We start from the raw sequence: 23194 nt of genomic DNA on the forward strand, positions 1-23194 counted from the left end.
CACTAGTCTCCTCCTTTTGGCCTCTGGTGACATTACCCAGGTTCTGCGTGGGGATCATAGCAGCAGCCTCCTGAGGTGACACACATTCATTAAGGTCTCCATTGAAAGGGGTCACCACACTATCTCCTCTTCTCTGTTGCATTTTTTCTAGCAGCTTGTCTAGGTCATCACCTATTACAAAATAAAGTGGAGATAAGAAAGTCACAAGGAATGACATGTTTGTATGTCTCCAAGTTGGGCAGTTACGCTGGGCTCCCGTCGAGATCTGTTGGTCATCCCACTTTTCACGTCGGAATTTACACTCACCCATCCCTGTAGCAGGATCTCGGTAGCCAGAGCTACCCTTGTTTGTATCGTGCTTACAGGTTCCATGCTCCCACATACTAAATCTCTCTCAGCCCCTATAATACTCAGAGCAGGCAGGACGGGGTCATTATACCTCCATTTGACATGTTAGAAAACTGAGATCTGGGGAGGCAGAGCGTTGCCCAAGGTCACACAACAAAGCAGTGGCTGAGCTGAGGCCTCACATCCTTGTGCCTGGACCCCTTTGCTGTGTCAGTAACAAAATGCTTAGGAGAAACCACTCCAAATGAGGGAAGATCAGCGGGCAAGCTTAACCTCCACACTCAGCTCACACTAAGATTTAAATTCAGAAAATCACGCAGCCAGGGGCCGGCAGTGTTGCTGAATCTGACTGCCACTCACCTAACGATGTGGTTTTGAAATGCGATGCCAGGAAACTGACCTTTCCTGTGATGAGCTCATAACTAATTTCTTTCAAAAACTCACTTGTGGTGAGCATGCTCTCTGCCAGAGCTCTGGACTGATGCTGACCTGCAGAAGAGAGGGGGAGACAACATGCCAGTGAACAAATGTTCACCGGGAAGTGATTTAGAACAGCAAGAACTGGAAACACAACTAAAGTATGTAGCTAGAGGGACTTGGCTAAGAAAAGTATGGCACATCAAAAGATGGGCAATTATACAGCATTTGAAATGACAGTTTCAAAATTTCATTTGAAAAGTTTATAATACAAAGTTAGGTGATCAAGGGAAAAAAATAACATACCTTATGTTTGTAATGGTGAGAACATACCATGCATCTATTTAAAAGACTCGAGAGGAATGTGAAAAACCTTTAAAAAGTTGTGTCTGCATGGCTATTATGAATATCAGTCTTAAAAATATAAACTTATGTTGTTTTTTTACTAATGAAAATTAGAAAATGAATGTGTTACACTTTCTGATGAAGCTTTTTGAAAGAAATATGTATCACAGAGAGATGGGCAGGTGGGTTTGGTCAAAGCAAGAGGGCTTGGCCCCTTTGCTAGGAAGAGGTGAGAGCCATTCACTGAGAGGAGAAAAGCAAAATTTGGTCCAAATGGCAACTCAGCAAAATTTGGTCCAAATGGCAACTCAGGACGGTACCTGATAGAAAATCAGCACCAGAAACAAAAATCCATTTTGTAACATACCAACTTTCTGAACGTTTTCTTTAGGGTCAATGTTATAACATTAAATATCCTCTTAGTGAAGAGGTGAATATATGAGCTAAGTTCCTGGCAAATATGATTAACTGGCTTAAACCACCTGTGGCAATGGCTTTATCACATGCTAGAGTGGTAACATTTCCAAAACATCTTAAGGACAGAAGTTACATGAGACAAGGGTATCTGTTACTAGGGTGTGCTTTGAAATAATGCTCCCACAACCAGCTGACAGGGACAACAGCCAAACTAAGGGCTATAAAAATCTGATCTGAGGAGCAAAGGAAAAGTTAAAATTAGGAGGAAGAACCCAAGTTGGAGCCCTTGACCAGAGATTAATTACATGGATGCCTGAAACACCCCATTTAGTATTATACAAATGGACGGATGATGAATGAATGAAAAAGTTACTCACCTAATACTACCACACAAAACTCATTTCCTCTGATTTTCGATGCACAAATTGTCACAACATAATCTGGTAGTTTTTGATAGTGTCTCATTTCACTGAGAGTCCTCAATGTCTCTGAAATGCCCTCCGCCAAGGAGTTCTGGGTCACAATCACATGAACCAAGTCTTGAGATACACTGGCAATTAACCTAGCCAGCCAGGGGAGTTGTCCTGGTGACACAGGCGTGCACTGACCACCCATCTGCAGGGCTCTCTCTCTCAGAGTAAATTCCTGCATAGCTTTCAGCATAATTTGCTCAAATTCTTCCCTGAGAGGTATCTGATCAGGACCTAAATTGAAGAGAATTACAGCTAGAATTTTTTTTTTTAATCACAGCTAGAAAAGACACACACACACACACACACACACACACACAAACACACACATCAGAGTGCAGTCTATTCCAGCTGGCAAATAAGCTCTTTTTCCTCTAGTGGCCTCAAGTATACTGCCTCTACTAACCATTTTCCATTGCTAAATTACCTTCTCTCTTTTTTGTTTGCCTTGATACACGTTTATTTTAAAATGCAGACTTCTATTCTTGATATCTTTAAAAGAAGATGTGCTCAGAGACAGTATCAATTCCATTGTATGCCTTGGGAGATGGTCACTGAAGGTGGTATTTTTGTTGACATATTAAACTTGGCGTTACAGAAATAGTTAATGACTAATGAAGCAAGAAGCTAACCTACTGGTATATAATCAGCTTCAGGCTTCACTCATTTCTCATTTTATTCATAGGTGCCTTAGAAAAACATTTTAATGTATTGCCTCTATACATAATTTTGAGAATATTGTCCACGAGGAAAACTAAGTTTAATTATTTTTCACTCCCAATGTATATTTAGGCAGTTCCACACTTTCCCCAGATAGAGAATGCTCTCATCACCTAGTTATTCCCCAGGGTTCTGGGTTAAGAATGGCATGTGGCCCTCTTCCCTGGCCGAGGTTATGGTTAAGCTTACATGGGTGATCTGTGGTCCCTGGAATTAGAGGTATTTTGTTTCTCTTTAGAAACTCAACCAGTCTTTTTTGTTTTTTGGCCGAGCCGCGCAGCTTGTGGGATCTTACCTTCCCTACCAGGGATCGAATCCACACCCCCTGCATTGGAAGCACAGAGTCTTACTCACTGGGCCGCCAGGGAAGTCCCTCAACCAGTCTTTGAGACAAAATAAGCAAGTCAGTGTCTGGCATCCAAGTGACACAAATGAATTCCTACACTTAGTTTAAATTGAAACCGGCAAGACTGTTCACTCCTGCTACTCAAAGGCATTTCTTTTGCTGTGTGGACCTGAGATTTGAAACTCATCCTCCTGAAACAGATATAGACCCCCTCAGTGTCTGTGATCTGAGATCAAGCAATAGCTTCAGAATCCAAAGCCAAAATCCCCTTGCAAAGAATACAGGGATGAGGGACTGGACTTCTGTATGAGAATGAGGCACATGAGTGAGTCAGAAACCTTTCCTTCCTCTAACAGGGGTTTAAGTGGCCTCCCTGGACCCTGTCCATATTCTCAGGGAAAGTAAAAAAAAAAAATGCAAGTTTAGTAATGGATAGGATAAGGAAAATTAAATAAAATATCATACATTTTAAAAATAAACAATTTTAATTGGAAAAAAACAGTTTTTTCCAGGATTGGTTGGAGCCAGAGGGAAGCAGGAAAGAGGGCAAGAAAACGGCAATGCTTACATTGTGTTTATGTTTCTGTGCCTTCCCCAATCCCTTACTAGTGGATGCCTTATTATCACCTGGGAGCCACCAAAGCTTCTGATCTTCATTTAACTTTATCAAATTAGCACCACGGTTCGTGGCCACTGAGTACACACTTAGTAGTGAGCTCAAAGCGCAAGATCTGTACTGACTGCATGGAGAAGAAGGGAAGATGGTCATGTACTTAAAGCTTTCTTCCATCAGAACAAATGACAGCTCAAAAGCATGTGGCTGTGACTTCTCCAGTTCCCTCCTGCCTCTCATAGACAATCTGAGGAGGCTGGTTAATAGGTGTGTCCATAAGGCCCCCTCCAAACCACCATGGAGTAACATTTTCTGTTAGGCAGCATAATTAATTCCAAATACGAAGGCATTCTGGGAAAATAAAGTATCAAACATGTTCATAGCGTTCTCGGTTGCCTTAAAACTCACTTTTACAGAGTTTTGACTGAATTACTGTTAGGAATTGAGAAATGGAGGAAAATGTATCAAAGTTTAAATGAGGTAAGAAACTTTTTAGAGTAAATTGCCCTGCTTCCAATCACCTCCTGTCATTTCTGCATCCTTAGCCTTTACAGCTAAATTGCAGGAGCCTTTTCTCCACTTTTCACAAGCTTGATAATATATAGTAATTTTTTTTCTTCAGATGCTTATCTCCAGTAACTCAGTGTAGCCCAGGCATCAGGTCCGAAGGCTTTTCAGATAGAGCCACCACAATAGGAAAAGACAAGGTTCCAATAGACTCAGAGCCCTCCGAGAATCTCTGGATTTGCTGATTTCATTATCTACTTCAAAAGATTTTCAGATTGTGAAATAACAGACTTTTTTTTAAAAGTGATTGTAGTGGAAAGGTCTGTTCTTTCTGAAAAATCTTCCTTTTCTTCTTCTCTGTTACCTTCAGATAACTGAGCCATTCAAGTATTACACCTGTCCTTTTAGAAGTTTGGATTTATTTTTTCAAATGTCAATTTATAATCTTTAGCATATGTGAAAATATTCTTGCTGCCTTCTTCAAAACTTCTGAAGGCAAAAAAAAAAAAAAAAAATTAAGGACCCCAGAAGAGTTAAAGAGAAGAGGTGTCTCAATGTACAAAATTTAGATTAAGAAAAAGAAATATCTATTTATGTTGGACATTGAGAAACATAATTAATTGGTTGCAAGTAAAACCCTGGAGAGAACTGATCTTGCAAGGCAGAGAAGAGTTTTGTCTAATTGAATGGAGATTGTTCTATTTTTTAAGAAAAGAGCTTTTACTAATTTAAGGAAAGAGGTTTTGTTTTGACCATTTAGTTCCTTTAATTAACTTGGACTTTGACTATTTAAATTGGTATTGAGATTTTAAAAAATGCTATACTGATAGGCTTGGTTAACTAAAATAGCATTGCTTTATGTGGCCTTGTATAACTGATTCTGGATACATCTAGAAGCTAGTTTTTCATCTTGGAACACGGTTGAAAGTCAGTATGTATCAATTAAAATGATGACATCAAATGTCAGACCCGGGAGATTTTTATAATTTTACTACCTACTAATAAAAATGATTAGCAAGTCCTAGATTTATCATGAAAGTGGCTCATGAGATACCTGAAGCCTTGCAAGTTTCAAAAGCCTGTGTCAAAGCAGATCCCATGTCAAAGTAGATTCCATGTCAAAGCAGGTCTTTGGGCTCTCAGGGTACTAAGAGTTGCAGCCATGATTGCTAGCTGATGCTCCAAAGACTGAAGCTGAAGCTTCTGTGTGTGTGTGTGTGTGTGTGTGTGTGTGTGTGTGTGTGTGTGTGTTTAACATTGTTTGGCCCATGTTTTTTATTATTTAACACCAAAGTATTTAAAATCATTTAAAAAAATTCACAAGAGTGCAGATAAAATTTTTAATGTGTAATTTCACATCTTGAACATTTTCCTAAGTAAATCAGTGGTTTGAAGTCCTGGAGTAGGTATATAATTAGGCTGCATATTAGATGGCCTACTGCAGTTTGCAAAATAAAGGACATTGCAATGTAAATGCTGCGGAGCCACTAAAGTACTGTCAGGGCACCTGCATATACCCACTGTGGGGCTCAGGAGGAGATATCAAATAGAGGAAGTGAAGGGTTCATGACCTAGGTACCCCCTTACCCTAAAGCTCAGAAAATCTTCCAGGGAGGTCCAAGTTACTACCTGAATGAAAGGAAGCAGTTTGGGACTACATCAAAGGGATGGAGCTGGAGAAGAAAAAAATGGGTGTAGGGGCAGTGATAAACAAGATAAAAAGGCTAAGTGGAAAATAATTGTCTAACACAATGGCTACATTTGCATTCCAGATGGTAGCTGCACTTTCAGAAAGGTGGCTTGGCCTGACTCACAAGGGAGGTACCCATGGCACAGCCCTTGGACAGTCTGCCTACATCAACTACTTTGGAGACTTTAGGACCATTATGGCACTGGACACCAGGTGGAGCAATTTATCTCTTCTAGGACCCAAAGAAGCAAAGCCAACAGCAAGGGAGGCTAGATCTGAGAGAAATAGGGGGGAGAAAAAGAAATAGGAAAGAGAAGGAAAGGAGTAGGAAAGAAATGGAGGAGAGGAAAGGGAAAAGCCATAGAGAATGGGGTTGAAGAAAAAGAATGTTAGACGTGAAAGAGGGGAAAGTAAGAGGTGGATAAATGTGAGAAAGTGGGTAAGAAAGGAAAAAAGTATGTTCCAAAAAAGAATAAAAATCATCGCCACCAAATGATTATTGAAAATTGCTTACCCAGCCGCACGAGATACTGTATTGTCAGAAGAATCATGTTTTCCACACTCAGGAGTTGGCTGCCAGTCAAACCTAACTGTTCCAAATCTTTGTTTTCCAACTGTGGAATCTTGTAGCAATTCACCAGCAGAGGACTCACAACAATGTCACCAACATTTCCATAGAAATAGGGTAAAGTGCCATAGCCTGCCCCAATAGAAGCAGGTCAGTAAAGTTCAACATTTCTTTTTGAGGTCCAACCAGGTATATTTGCTCAACTAGGATCAACGATGCTTAACAAAGTTCCCTGCCCTTTGAGATGGTTACCGAACAAATCACTCAAATATATCAATCCCAGGGAATTCATGCGAATGCTCTAAATTCTACCCTTTCATTAAATTAGAAGAACAGGAAGCAAAATACTTCTAATTATATTAATACTCAAACTATATTATATAAGAGACATGTTAATATTATATCTCTGACATAGAGGACTGATGAGAGTTTGCAGAAACATCTCTGTACCCTTTGTAAAACTGCAAGAATAAAATGTTTTCAGATAAAATTCCTGATCAAGTTTCTTTTCAGAAAAGAAGTCAGAAAACAAACAAACAGACAAGCTACAATAACATGTGTCACTTCTTGAGGTTTTCTTTTAAAACATTTAAGCTAAATTCATCGATCAACAGCAATATTCTTCCAGTTGCAGGGACTTGGAGGTTCTTACTCTTTTGGCTATCTTAGCCATTTTTGTTGTGTTCTCTTCCTAATTGTCAGTAAACAGCCTTAAATCATCTTAGAAGTAGGTAGGACACAAATGTGTTGAAAATACACCCTGTATTGGTGGTATGGTGAAGAGAACAGTCCCTCTGTGAGTCTTTCTAAAAGGCAGACACCAAAGGGTCCTCATGTTTTATGTATCTTTCCAAGGCTTAGTTGCACTGTGCATGCAATTCAAACGTTCAGTAAGAACTTCCTGACTATATGGAATTTAAACAACTGGGATTCCCCCTAGTGCCTATAGGTCCAGGAGCAGTGGATAGGGCAGTCTGATAAAGAACAGGGCTCAAAGCGAAACCATCCATGTCTGGCTCAAGCCAACTGCAAGAAACAGATAACACCTCACATAGACATACCATAAAGATCTAGTGGGCTTAAACACCCTATCTGTTTAGTCCCGAAGGTAAAGCCGGCAGTCTTCTTCTTCTGGCCTAGGCTAGCCCCCCGACGAGGGCACTCTTGATGTGGGTATGAAAGGCTCTAAATTAGTCATGGAATCTAGGGACCCCTACATTTCTACACTTCCACTTATAGAGAGCTTGGAAAGGCTCTCACTCCTAAATGCTTCCCCATGGTTTAGATCTGCAGCTCTGGGGCCTCTTGGTTCTCCCAAGTGGGGCCTCTTTGCTGGCTCAGTTTGTTCCTTTTCTCTGCCGTTTGGCTCCCTTTGACTGAAATGAGTCCTCCCCAACCTTGTCTGCTCTCATCCACCCCTCAGCTCCCCAGCTGAAACATCACCTCTGAGATGATGGAGAGTTTGGCTGTGAACCTCTAGACTGCCCCACTAAACAGTGCTCCTTGTGGGCAAAAAGACTTTGCCTTATTCCCAACTTCTAGTCCCATGTTTAGGATATCATGAAGGAGCTGATCAATAAGCGCTTAAAGAATTAATAGATGGATCAATGAATACCTTCATGAACACATGAATAGACACGCAGTGAAATGGAGGATTGTTCCTAGATTCCAGCAGACACAGGCAACTTGGAATTCCTTTCCTTACCTATCAGGATTACTGGTCTAACTCCTGAGTTACTCAGCAGATTTTCAGGAACAATTACAGTTTCCCCTGCAGGAATGGGTCGAGGTTGTAAAATTCCAGTTAATGGGGTCTGTGGAACTGGGGCAGATAAAAGGGACTCTGGAAAAAAAGTTGTTTGACAAGAAGGATTAGATAGGAAGGATAAATGAAATATAGTTGAAATCAACACAGCGTTATTACTTTTAATATGCAAGTTTTATAAGTCTAATGGCTTTTTTATTAAAGTAATTTGTGTTTATTGTATAAAATAAGTGAGAAAAACAAACAAAAATATCAACCATTATCAAATCGTCTGGAGATAACTACTATTTAGCATTTTGGCAGATTTTCCTTCTAGTTGTTTTTCCACATACAGTATTTTGGATTCTGTTTTGTATTTTATCTCCCCCACCCTTGATTATCAAGGCATATCTACTCATTACAGAAAATGTGAAAAGTATAGAAAAGTGAGAATAAGGATAAATTCATCATTAATCAGTACTACCTAGAGGCAACCACAGTAACATACCAGCATAATTCTTTCTGTATTTATCATTTCTCTGTAGATTTTAGAATTATTTTTTAAACAAATGTAAATTTTTAAAGAACCCCATCTATGTCTTAGAATTGGTATATTTACATTTGTCTGTGTTTCATACAGCAAGGTAGATGAGCATCTGAACATTTAATTGTAAGTACCAAACGGCCACAGATTGGATATTATAAAGGAGAACCAGTTGGTTTTTCAGGATTCTAGTCACAGACTGAACCATCCAATTCAGAAATAATACGTATAGGTCACATAACAAACCAGATCACAGGAGGATACATCAAATACCACTATTGGCAAAGCAAGTTCATTTATGCTCTATAATGGTGGATTGGTAGCATCACGCCCTACATAAAGAGTGGTTTATTGATACTATAGTGTAAAACAAAGACAGATGGTGAATCAAGATCTTTTGTGATGGCACATGTGCTTATAGGGATGGCAGATGTGGTGGGGACAAAATATTACCTGCTATAGTACTGGACACAAAAGTTAGTTAAGGAAATTTATTTTCAAGGGTTCATGGAAAGAACGAGAGTAGCAGATACCTTTGTTAATTTAAGGAAACTTAAAACCCATCTTCTGTTGAAATCTTACCAGTTCTTGAAAGAGGGCGAACTGCAGGAATAGGTACAACTAAACCAGATTGGGGGACAGGTGACCCAGGATACCATCCTCGGTGTCGTTTCTTTGGTGGTCCAGAAATGAACATGGTAGCTGAATACAAAAAGAAAGATGAGCCTTGTCCTTAGTAATGGAAGAAGGGAAAGAAGCCAAAGTAACATAGGACCTTTACTATGATTATACTCAGAAAGTTGAAGTCACTTTTCTAGACGTAAAGATAAAGTTAGAAAAAGTCACACACTAACAGCACTAACAGCTGCAGGCTGTTTTACAATGTACCGTTTCACCCAGATTATTTCATCTGATTCTATCAACAACGCTGTGAAGTTGTAGGACAACTACTTTGTTATGCCCATTCTGTAGATGGTGAAAGGAAGGCTCACATTTACCCAGAGTCACACACAGAGAGGAACTTTGAACCCTGCACTTTGGTCATCAAAGCCCATGGCTTTTCAAGACACTTCTTATATATTTGTTTCAATCTTATTTCCTAAGTAGGCCCACCCTTGTAGAATCACCAAGATATGTTAATCATAATTGTTCATACCAATCATAAATTTTCAAAACATTGTACGAGAAGCTAAGGAAAAACTGGGAGTGTGCCGCCAGATAATTAATCATTCCAAACTCTCTGGAGCACTTCTTCCATAATTAAGTGTTATTTCAAAACTCTAAGATGGGTATTGTACCTTGGTCTCCTGAGGCAAAGCTAGGTCTTGGTGACAAAGAGTAATTCCCTGGGCGGGCTGGAGTGGAGCTAGACGCACTGCTCTTTCCTCCATGGCTACTGTTTCCATTAGCAGCATCTGTGGTACACAAGAGGAGCCACTCAGAACAGAGTCTGGGCAGGACACTGCTTTCTGTGATGCTGCAACCATATGACAAACCTCACATAGGATTCAAAGAAATCCCACTGACAGAACAGCCCAGTTGTACGGAGCCAACTACAACCATCAGAGTAGTACTTTAACTAACATGAAATGTCACCCAAAATAATTTTCTAGGACCCCAAGAGATCTTTTAGAATTCTTTTCAGTGAAGTCTTTGGAGATGGTGGGTAGAAAACAAGAGAAAACTTTCTTTTTTTCTTACCTTTTATCATGGAAATTTTCAAACATATATAAAAGCAGAGAGAATGGTATATAAACTATGTACCCATCACCCAGCTTCAACACTTACCAACATGTGGCCAATCCTGCTTTACATATACTCCCTATCTTTCCCCCGCCACCCACAGACACACATATGGGCTCTGGATTATTTTGAAGCAAACTCATTTGTCATATCATTTCATCCATAAATACTTTTGTATGTGTTTCTAAAAGAAAAGGACTCTTAAAAAACATAACCGTGATCTTTTTTATACTTAAAATTAACAATGATCAATAATTTCTTAATATCAAATATCCCATCAGTATTCAGATTTCTCCCAATCAGCTCAGAAATGGCTTTTTACATTTCTTGTTCAATCTGGGGTTCAAAAAATATCCACACACTGAATTTAGTTGCTATGTCCCTTAAACCTCTTTTAATCTATAGAATTCTTCTTCTTTTTCTTTCTAACAATTAATTTGCTGAAAACCTGGCAGAATTTCTCATTTCCTGTATTTTGCTGATTGGATATTCATGGTGCCATTTGATGTCTCCTCTAATTCCTAAACTAATCATTAGATATAGATGTTTGCTCAGATTCAAGTTTGATTTTTTTTGGCAAGAGTATCTCATAAGTCCTATTGTATACTTCCATTAAGAGGCACATAATGACCAGTTTTCTCTTTTCCTGGAATGTTAAGATTCAGCAGTGGGTTTAAGAGTTGTCAGCCTAATCTTCAAGTTACAAAGTTGTTCATCAGCCTCTCATCTGATGGTTTTAGCAATCATGATGATTACTGCCAAGATCCATAATTTCATTCATTTTTCTTCTATGCTGTAAAAACTTGGACTCAGTTTGTTCCAGTCTGTAATCTAAACAGAAGGCAGATTCTGCAAGAATTGTTGGACCAGAGTAAGAACAAAAGTGGTCTGGATAAATTATGATACCTAACTATTGGAAAGTTTCCAAGAATGATAGGTTCTCTTTCTCTTTATTTTTCTTCTACCTCTCTGACCATTTCTTTTTCTTAAACACTGAAATTTTCTACGGGTCTGCCTTTAGTTCATAGCTTGCCTTACCCTACATTTCTCCTTGGCTGACACTATTTACATGGTGATTTTAACCATATGCTGGTGGCTCAACTTTATACCACTAGTCCTGTTTTCCTCCTACGATAAATTAAATTACCGTTGAGTAGCGCCACTTGGATGCCTGATGGGTATTTCAAACTCATCATGTCCAAAATTGAACTCACAATCTCCTCCTGGGGAACCTGCTCCCCTTGCTGTATTCCCTATCTCAAGCAATGGTACTAACCATTAGCCCAGAAAGATGGACGTCAACTGAAACCCATTCTTCTGTTTTACGCTCCCATTAATCAGTCAAGTCTGCTCATTTTACATCCTGAGTAGTTCTCCAATCTGTCTCCTCCTCTCCAACCTATTTTCACCCTGGTCAAGGACCTCATCATTTCTCACCCAGACTATTGAATGACCTGCAACTTGTATTCCCAATGCTTTCTTTTTGCTGCCAAAATGATCTAGCTTAAGTTAAAATAAGACCATGTCACTCCCCTGTGCCATAAGTTATAGAGTGAAATCCATACTTCTTATCCTGACCTCCTATGACCTTTCCCTTTTCTGCCTCTTGCTCACCTCCTGCTACTCCCTGAGTTTTACATTGTATGCTTCTAACGAGTCCAAACTGCTGGAAGTTCCTGCACATGTCATGCTGCTTCTTTCCTTTCCTTTTCCTTTCAAGCTTTGCTCCTGCTTTTCCCTGAATTTGAAATGTCTTTCCCCTATTCCCTGACCAGGGTTTGAACCCACGCCCCCTGCATTGGAAGCGCGGCATCTTAACCACTGGACCACCAGGGAAGTCCCCAAGAACCCGTTCTCAATTACTCCCTAAAATGCTGGGCTAACCCCCCCCCCTCTGTGCTCCCCTAGGATATTATGTATTTATTGCAGTACACTGAAAATATCTTCTTTTAGGTTGATCTCCTCTGCAAGGTTACAAGTACATGAGAGGTCAGGGACTGAGCCTTATTTATCTTAGTATCTATCCCCAGTTCCTCAGTATAGCAGGTATCCAAGAAATTTTTATTGAACAGAATCAACCTGTTTTGTCTCCCCTGTGTGCCAAATGTCATTCACTGACTCTTCTGGATGTAACACAGAAAACACAAAGCTTTGTATAAATGTGCGTTATAGTAGACAGCCCCACTTTTGCCTTCAACTGGCAAAGAAGGAGCTTCTGTTTTCTTCTACCAAATTGTCAATTAAATTTCACACAAGTCTTTTATGGACTAGGTATTTACCAAATAAATGTAAGTGAGGAGGGCTTCCCTGGTGACACAGTGGTTAGGAATCTGCCTGCCAATGCAGGGGACACGGGTTTGAGCCCTGGTCCAGGAAGATCCCACATGCCATGGAGCAACTAAGCCCATGTGCCACAACTACTGAGCCTGCATGCCACAACCACTGAAGCCTGGGCGCCTAGAGCCCGTGCTCCGCAACAAGAGAAGCCACCGCAATGAGAAGCCTGTGCGCTGCAACAAAGAGTAGCCCCCGCTCGCCACAACTAGAGAAAGCCTGTGCTCAGCAACAAAGACCCAACACAGCCAAAAATAAATTTAAAATAAATAAATTAAAAATATATATATAAGTGAGGAAAACATCACCTGCAGCAAAAGTCTTCCCTACAACCTGCAAAGATAAAGCCAGTGGCTTCACAACATTCTTATTCCAGGTCAGGTCCTGAGCTCCACTTAAATTGATTGCAGAATTAGCTGGACTGAGAACCGGCGAATCTTTAAAATGAAAGAGGAAGGAAGTTCAAATTAGAAACTATATATGCAGGAAGGAAGTTAATTCAACAAGAGTGAGCTGAGAGAGACTATAGTAGACTATAGAATTTCAGTTTTTCCCTTGATCTATTTTAAGAAAGTCCATTTCTCTGTACATAGGTTTTATTTTCTTTTTTATGTATTTAACAAACACTCACCAGTGGGTACTATGTGCTAGGTGCTAGTTTTAAGTTTAAGCACTTTAGATATATCAATTCACCTAATTCCTATATGAACTCAATGAGGCTGGTACTATTACCTTAAATAATGGTAGCCATGTAACTTGGTCATATGATGTGGCATCAAGGATATCATCATGTGCCATATTAAAACTGTCTCCACAGTTTCCCTTAAAGCCATATTTTAATGAGATATATTTATCTCTATCCAGATAAGTTTGTCATTTGAAAAATGTCATGTAAGCTAAGTCATTGCAATTTAGGGGAAAGAACTTTTCTCTGAAGAAAAGTTGCTTTAATATTTGGAATAAACTAGAATTTTTCCTTATGTAATACCAGAGAGATCCAAAAGAAAATTCTGGCAGAAAAACCATATGCCATTTCAGAGGCAGGTTATGGGAGAGATAAAGACTCCAGGCAATTAGAATTTTCTGAAATGAATATAATAGACCCCAAATCCCTGACTCTACACCAGCAGAACAGCTTAATCAGGTAACACAGGAAAGTGTCAAAGGGACTGTTAAAACTCTGAGAGTTTGAAAAACTCTGAGAGTATCCTGTTCTAAAGCGCAGGATACTGATGGTGCTACATTAGAAACTATCTAAAATATTAGTGCTCATGCCACAATGTGATTCCTGATACATCTGATCAGTGCTTATCATAAGAACTCAAAAGACTGAAATGGTTCCCTACTGGCTCAGAAGAGTTATGTGCCTCTCTGAGGGACTGACTTACATCAGGGAGTGATTTTAAGGTCTACAGGAAGAATAGAGGCCGGCAACTACACATAAAAACATTATAAAGTACAGGAAACTGAAGACAACCTGAGTTTTTCAGGTATTAACAGAGAAACTTACAGGACAGGAATCCCAGGTAAATTTGACATATCACTACACAGGTTGGTTATTACGTTTCAGGTCACAAATATGTTGTTTGGTGCAAGACTAGTAGCTTACTACACTAGTTTATACCTAGAATTTTAGCATATTTCTAACAGTCCAGGTAGGCATACAGGTGAAATCTGGTTAGCAAATTATAAAGGGTGGTAACCTTTTCGAGTCAATGAATTCAAATTAGCACAAACAAATATTTAAATAATAACAAAAGTGTACAAAATCAATGTACAGAAATAAATCTTCCTATATAAAAACAATGAACAACAGTTAGATAAAAGGCCTAGGAATAAGCTTAATAAGAAATGTACACAACTATATGAAGAAAAATTTATCATATTTCTTATATAATGTCTGGGATTTGTTGTAAAACATTGAGGTAGGGAGGGAGAGAGGCAGTAATACTGAAAATATGGCCATGTGTTCATAATTATTTAAGCTGGGTAATAGGTCCACAGTGATGGTCTGTGATATTATTCTCTCTATTTTTAACTTTTCTTATTAAAGATTTTTAAAAATTAAAAATTTTTTCTGAAGACCTTGAAAATAGGCCTGTACAAACATTAAGACAACCATGTTTCAGATCAGAAATATTCAATGCCAAAAAAATGCCAATCAATCTAAGTTAATTCATATATTTAATATGATCCTAGGAAAATATCAACAGGTTTAGATATTATTAGAATTACTATTAGAATTATTAGTAAGTAAGCAAATTGTTTAAGTAAGCAAATTGATGTAATGTTGATATGAAAAAAATAAGCACGCAAGAATAGCAAGAAACATTCTGAAAAATAAGAGAAATGACAAGAGGCTAACATGATGATATAATAAGACTTATAAAACCACAGTCTATAAAATACTGTGGTCCTAGTGCATTAGTAGACAAACAGAACAATGGAAGAAAAAAGACAGTAAGAAGCAGATGCAAATACACATAAGAATTTAGTATAAGATAAAGGTAGCAGCCCAAAGCAGCAATGAAGATGAACCATTCAATAAACGGTGCTGTGGCAATTGGACATATAAGAAAAAAATTAAGTTGGATCTACAACTTACACCAAGTAGCAAACAAAATCAAATGGACCAAAAGTAGAAACTTAAAAACTGAAGATACAGAAATAATAGGAGAAAACATGGGAGAGTCAATTATCACCTTGAAATGGAAAAGGCCAAACTATTGTTCAAAATGCAGAAGCCATAAAAAATTTATGTATTCAGCTACATAAAACTTAAAAAATTCTGTATGACAAAACACACTATATATGCAAACAGTAGCTAGAAGAGAGCTGGAGTGACCATACTAATACCAGAAAAAATAGACTTTAAGAAAATATTATTACTAGAGAAGAAAAAGGACATTTTATAATGATAAAAGTGTCAATCCACCAGGAAGACATAACAATTATAAAAATATAAACATATAAACAACAGAGCCCCAAATTCATGAAGCAAATCCTGACAAAACTGAAGAGAGAAATAGGCAATTTGATGATAACAGTTTGAGACTTCAGTACCCCACTTTCAATAATGGATAGAATAATTAGGGAGACAGTCAAGAAGGAAATAGAAGACTTGAGCAGGACTATAAACCAATTAGATGTAACTGATATCAACAGAACATTCCCTGAACAAAAGCAGAATATACATTCTTTTCTAGTGCACAGGAAACATTCTCCAGGATAGACAATATGTTAGGTGATAAAACTAGCCTCAATAAACTTAAAAGAATTAAAATCACACAAAATACAATCTCTAACCTCAGTGGAATCAAAATCAATAACAAGGAAATTTGAGAAATTCACAAATTTGTGGCAATTAAACAATGCATTACTAAATAACCAATAGACCAAAGAAATCACAAGGGGAATTAGATATCACTTTAAGATAAATGCAAATGAAAACACGACAACTGAAAACTTATGAGATACTGTTTAAAAAGTGCTTAGAGGGGGCTTCCCTGCTGGCACAGTGGTTGAGAGTCCGCCTGCCAATGCAGGGGACACGGGTTCGTGACCCGGTCCGGGAAGATCCCACATGCCGCGGAGCGGCTGGGCCCGTGAGCCATGGCCACTGAGCCTGCGCATCCGGAGCCTGTGCTCCACAACGGGAGAGGCCACAGCAGTGAGAGGCCCGCGTACCACAAAAAAAAAAAAAAAAAAAAAAAGTGCTTAGAGGAATATTTATGGCTGTAAATGCCTATATTAAAAAGGGGGACTTCCCTAGCGGTCCAGTCAGTGGTTAGGACTCAGCACTTTCACTGCCATGGGTCCCTGTTCAATCCCTGGTTTGGGAACTAAGATCCCACAAGCTGTGCAGCATCGCCAAAAAAAAAAAAAAAGGAAGAAAGGGCGGAAGATCTAAATAGATATTTCTCCAAAAAAGACATACAGATGGCCAAAAAGCACATGAAAAGATGCTCAATATCGCTAATTATTAGAGAAATGCAAATCAAAACTACCAAGAGGTATCACCTCACACCAGTCAGAATGGCCATCATAAAAATGTCTACAAACAATAAATGCTGGAGAGGGTGTGGAGAAAAGGGAACCCTCCCACACTGTTGGTGGGAATGTAAATTGGTACAGCCACTACGGAGAACAGTATGGAGGTTCCTTAAAAAACTAAAAAGAGTTACCATATGATCCAGCAATCCCACTCCTGGACATATATCTGGGGAAAACCATAATTTGAAAAGATACATGTACCCAATATTCATTGCAGCACTATTTACAATAGTCAAGACATGGAAGCAACCTAAATGTTCATTGACAGATGAGTGGATAAAGAAGATGTTGTACATATATACAATGGAATATTACTCAGCCATAAAAAAGAATGAAATAATGCCATTTGCAGCAACATGGATGGACCTAGACACTATCACACTAAGTGAAGTAAGTCAGAGAAAAACAAATATCATATGATATCACTTGTATGTGGAATCTAAAACAATGATACAAATGAAATTATTTACAAAACAGAAACAGACTCACAGACTTAGAAAACAATTTATGGTTACCAAAGGGAAAGGTACAGGGGGAGGGATAAATTAGGGGTTTGGGATTAACATATGCACACTGCTAAATATAAAATAAATAATCAACAAGGACGTACTCTATAGCACAGGGAACTCTACTCAATATTCTGTAATAACTTAAATGGGGAAAGAATCTGAAAAAGAATAGATATATGTATAACTGAATCACTTTGCTGTAAATCTGAAACTACCATAACATTGTAAATCAACAATACTCCAATATAAAATAAAAATTAAAAAAATAAATGAAAAGGAAGAAAATCTCAAGTAAAAAGAAGTAAGAAAAGTAAACTAAACCCAAAATAAGTAGAAGAAAGGAAATAATAAAGACTAGAGCAGAAATGAATGAAGTAGGTAATAGAGAAACAATAGTGAAAATTGGCAAAACCAAAAGTTTGTTCTTTGAGTAGATCAACAAAATTGACAACACTTTAGCCAGACTGACCAAGAAATAAAGAGAAAAGATGCAAATTACTAAAATCAAGAGTGAAAAAGAGGGCATTGCTAGCAAACTTACAGAAATAAAAAGAATTATAGAGGAATACTATGAACAATTGTATGCCTTTGTTATGGACTGAATTGTGCCCCTGTCCCCACAAATCATATGTTGAAGCCCTAATCTCTAGTACCTTAGAATGTGACAGTGTATAGAGTCCTTAAAGAAGTAATTAAGGTTAAATGAGGTCATAAGGGTAGAGTTCTAATCTAATATGACTGGTGTCCTTTAAAAAAGAGGAAGAGACAACAGGGATGTGCATGCACAGAGGAAAGGCCACGTGAGGATATAGCAAGAAGGCAGCTGGTTATCTACAAGCCAAGGAAAGAGGCCTCAGAAAAAAAAAACACCCTGCTGCACCTTGATCTTGGACTTGCAACTTCCAGAGCTGTGAGAAAATAAATTTTTGTTGTTTAAGCCACTCAGTCTGTGCTATTTTGTTATGGCAGCCCTACTTAACTCATAAAGACATCAAATTAGATGACTCAGATAAAATGGACAAAAAGGAAATACTAAGGAATACACTATAAAACTACTAAAGCTAATACATGAATTAACCAAAGTTGCAGGATACAAGATCAATATACAAGTCAATTGTATTTCTATGTACTTGCAATGAACAACACAAAAATAAAATTAAGATAAAAGTTCCATTTACAATAGCATCAGAAAAAATAACTACTTAGGAATAAATTTAGTAAGAGAAGTATAAAACTTATACTTTGAAAACTATAAAACATTGTTAGAAGAAATTTTTTAAGACCTAAATAAATGGAAAGACATTCCATGCTCATGGATTGGAAGACTTAACATTGTTAATACAGCAATACTCCTCAAATTGTTCTACAGATTCAATAGATTCAGCAAGCCATACCAAAATTCAAGCTGGTTTCTTTGTAGAAATTGACAAGTTAATTCTAAAATTCATATGGAAATGCAAGGGGCCCAGAATAGCCAAAATAATCTCAAAAAAGAAAAGCAAAGCTAGAGGATTCATACTTACCCATTTTGGAACTTCATACAAAGCTACAATTATCAATCAGTGCAGCACTGGCATAATGAAAGATGTACAGAGCATCAGAATAGCATTGAGAATCCAGAAATAAAACCTTACATTTAATGGGCAAATGAATTTTGAAATGAGTGAGTGCCAAGAAAATTCAATGTATTAAAAAATAGTCTTTTCAACAAATGTTATGGGAAAACTGGATATCCACATGCATAAGAATGAAGTTGGACCTCTTCCTCACACCATGTATAGAAATTAACCAAAAATGGATTATAGATCTAAATGTAAGAGTTAAAACTATAACACTCTTAGAAGAAAACATAGCAGTAAATCTTCATGGCCTTGGATTAGGCAATGGTTTCTTAGATGTGACACCAAAAGTACAAGCAACAAAAGAAAAAAAAATAGATGAATTGGACTTCATCATGATAAAAAAAAATTTGTGCTTCAAAGGACACCATCAAGAGAGTAAAGAGACAACTCATAGAGTGGGAGAAATATTTGTAACTCATATATCTGGTAAAGGACTTGTATCCAGAATGTATAAAGAACTCTTACAACTCAATAATAGAGAGACAAATAACCCAACTGAAAAATGGGCAAATGATTTGCAATAGACACTTCTCCAAAGAAGATGTACAGATAGCCAATTAGCACATGAAAACATGCTCAACATCATTAGCCATTGGAGAAACACAAATCAAAACCACAATAAGATACTACTTTACACCCACTAGGATGGCTAAAACAAAACAAGACAGACAATAACAAGTGTTGACCAGGACATGGAGAAATTGGAACCCTCACACATTACTGGTAGGAATGTAAAATGGTGCAGCCACTTTGGAAAATAATTCCTCAAATGGATAGACACAGAGTTACCATATGACTCAGCAATTCCACTCCTACCTATAAAATGAGAGGGAAGTGAAAACACATGTACACATGGGTACAGACAAAAATCTGTACCCAAATGCTCATAGCAGCATTATTCATAATAGCCCCAAAGTAGAAACAACCTAAATGTCCATCAACAAATAAATGGAAAAATAAAATATGGTATATCCATAAAATGGGATATTTCAGCAGCAAAAAGGAATGAAGTACTGATACATGCTACAACATGGATGAACCTTGAAAACATTACGTCAAGTGAAAAAAGCCAGTCACAAAAGGCCATATGCTGTAAGCATGCAGTCAGAAAGCACAGTTAGGCATTAGGTAAGGTCAGAGTTAACTTTCCAAAATGTAAATCCTTTTATGTTATTCCCTAATCTTTACCACCTTGCGCATGCTTCTATTCTTGAATTTATCAGGTATGGTGACATTGGCATATTCAGCATTTAACACTAGTGGTTTTGATTATCTGGGAGCAGCCCCAATGTCCAAAATGCAATAGCCTGTGATCTTGCTCAGACATGAATCTGAACTGTAGGCTGTTGTGCAGAATCTGGTGCTTAGATAGTGAGTAAGCAGCTGATTGCCCAGCATCTGTATCTCACCAAGGCCTGATTATCTCTACTAGTGAACTTGTAAGCACTGGAGGATTTGCAAACTTGGAAAATTCCTTGAGCAAGTCACACCTCTATGCTCTATGTTGTAGGAGTTTGTAATTTCCTATTTTTGCCACTAGGTCATGAGCTCCTTGAGGGCATTCCCAGCTCCTGGCACAATGTCAGCCACATCATGGTTAAAGAAATAGAGTGGAAAAAGAGAAGCCAAAACGACTTCCTTATCCTCTTTATGCAATAGTTCAATAATTCTCTGTTAGTGCAAAATCACTGGGGTGGGGGGGAAACTTTCTAAAAAAGGGAGCAATGTGGGCCTCCCTGGTGTCGCAGTGGTTAAGAATCCGCCTGCCAATGCAGGGGACACGAATTCGAGCCCTGGTCCGGGAAGATCCCACATGCCGCGGAGCAACTAAGCCCGTGTGCCACAATTACTGAGCCTGCGCTCTAGAGCCCACGAGCCAGAACTACTGAGCCTGCATGCTGCAACTACTGAAGCCTGCACGCCTAGAGCCCGTGCTCCACAACAAAGAGAAGCCACCACACAAGAAGCCCATGCACCGCGACAAAGAGTAGCCCCCGCTTGCCGCAGCTAGAGAAAGCCCACTCACAGCAACAAAGACCCAACACAGCCAAAAATAAAACAAAATAAATAATTTTTTTAAAAAAGGCAGCCATTTAAGTAGCAAGTTGAAAGAATCTGAATTCTGGTTTTCTCACTTAATAACTCTTTTTTAAGAAAACCAAATATTAACCTTTTCTGAGATTCTGATTCATGATCTGCAAAATGGTCCTAAAACCTACCTCTCGGTAGCGATTAACATATTTAGCAAGTGCCTAGAACACAGTAGATATTCAATAAATATTTGTCTTGCTAAATCTTAAGTGTTTTCCAGATGCTTGAGAGCTTAAATCTTTACAAGCTCTCTTTTTGCCCTTGGCACCTGTATTAAACTTAGCCTACATAATTTGCTTCTTTCCTGAGTAAAGTACTCTAGACCTATTTTCACATTCAGACTGCAATTAATGTTCTTCTAATAAGACACAATATTTCTATTAATGCATGCTGAGGCTGCATCATTTATTTGTCAGCCGTATTTTACTTTTGACTCAAAAAGTAGTATTTAATTAAAACATGATAATTAAAACACAATTACCCCTATAATTAATGTTAAGTCAGATATCTTCCTAACCTGTTCTTACACTATTCATGTTTTAAACAGCTTTATTGAGGCATAATTGACAATAAATTGCACATACTTAAGGTATGCAATCTGATAAGTTTTGACATATGTATATACTTGTGAAACCATCACCACAGTCAAAATAGTGAACACATTCAGCACCTCTAAATCTCCTTGTCATCTCTCTAAACAATCACTGATCTGCTTTATTTATTTATTTATTTGGCCATACGGCTTGTGGGATCTTAGTTCCCCGACCAGGGATTGAACACTGGCTCCCAGCAGTGGAAGCATAGAGTCCTAACCACTGGACTGCCAGGGAATTCCCTGAGCTGCTTTAGATTAGCTTGCACTTCCTAGAGTTTTACACAAATAGAATGATATTTTTTTTCTTTTGTCTGGCTTCTTTTGAGTGAATTATTGCCTTAATCATTTTGAAATCCATCCATATTGTTATGAATATCAATAGCTCATTACTATTTATTGAGTTGTATATAACAATTTATTTATCTGTTCACCTGGATAAACATTCACCTGGATGGACATTTGGGTTGTTTCCAGTTTTTGGCTATTACAAATAACGCTGCTATGAACATTTGTGCACAAATGTTTGTTGCACATACTCCTTTTCTCTTGGGTAAATATCTAGGAATGGAATGGCTAGACTATCTGGTAGGTGTATGTTTAACTTTTTAAGAAACTGTCAAACTGTTTCCCAAAGTGGTTTTACTATTTTACATTCTCAGCAGTGTACAAGAGTTCCTATTCCTCCACACCCACATCAACACTTGGTATAGTCAGTCTTTTAATTTTAGCCATTCTAAGTATGTGGAAAATCCCATTGTTGTTTTAATTTGCATTTTCCCAATGACTAATGGTGTTAAGCATCTTTTCATGTGCTTAATTGCCATCATATATCTTTTGTGCATTTTAAAAATTAGGTTATTTTTTTATAATTGAGTTTTGTTTTGTTTTGTTTTGTTTTGTTTGCGGTACGCAGGCCTCTCACTGCTGCGGCCTCTCCCTTTGCGGAGCACAGGCTCCGGACGCGCAGGCCCAGCGGCCATGGCCCAACGGGGCCCAGCCGCTCCACGGCATGTGGGATCCTCCCGGACCAGGGCACGAACCCACGTCCCCTGCATCGGCAGGCGGACTCTCAACCACTGCGCCACCAGGGAAGCCCTATCATTGAGTTTTTAAAAGTCTTTTTCTGGATATGATTCCTGTATATGCTTTGCAGAGAGTTTCACCCAGGCTGAGGCTTGTCTTTTCTTTCTCTTAACAGTGTCTTCTGAGGAGCAGAAGTTTTAAATTTTAATGAAGTCTAATATATCAATCTGTTCTTTTATGGATTGTGCTTTTCATGTTGTATATAAGAAATCTTTGCCTAACCCAGGTCACAAGTATTTTTTTCTACCTTTTCTTTTAGAAGCTTTATAGTTTTCAGTTTTACATTTAGACCTATGGCCCATTTGAATTATTTTGTATGAGATATGGATTGAAGTTCATGTTTTTTCATATTTATATCCAAGTGTTTCAGAACCACTTGTTGATAAGGTTATCCTTTCCTCACTGTATTGCCTTCTGTCTTTGTTAAAGGTACAC

General features: G+C 38.2%; 1 protein-coding gene across 1 annotated transcript in view; it reads right to left on the reverse strand.

Moving 5' to 3' along the window:
• GREB1L (GREB1 like retinoic acid receptor coactivator) overlaps window positions 1-23194 on the reverse strand; it is a 257506-nt gene that overhangs the window by 56826 nt on the left and 177486 nt on the right. Inside the window, exons 8-14 of the mRNA XM_029233377.1 lie at window positions 10028-10144; window positions 9312-9431; window positions 8147-8284; window positions 6388-6573; window positions 1905-2231; window positions 709-837; window positions 37-171 (exon numbers count right to left, since the gene is read on the reverse strand). Coding sequence (XP_029089210.1) covers window positions 37-171; window positions 709-837; window positions 1905-2231; window positions 6388-6573; window positions 8147-8284; window positions 9312-9431; window positions 10028-10144 — 1152 coding nt within the window. The remainder of the gene's footprint in view (window positions 1-36; window positions 172-708; window positions 838-1904; window positions 2232-6387; window positions 6574-8146; window positions 8285-9311; window positions 9432-10027; window positions 10145-23194) is intronic.

This window comes from Monodon monoceros, unplaced genomic scaffold, assembly GCF_005190385.1.
Source record: "Monodon monoceros isolate NGI ecotype Baffin Bay Population unplaced genomic scaffold, NGI_Narwhal_1 Super_Scaffold_1, whole genome shotgun sequence".
In the NCBI taxonomy this organism is placed as follows: domain Eukaryota; kingdom Metazoa; phylum Chordata; class Mammalia; order Artiodactyla; family Monodontidae; genus Monodon; species Monodon monoceros.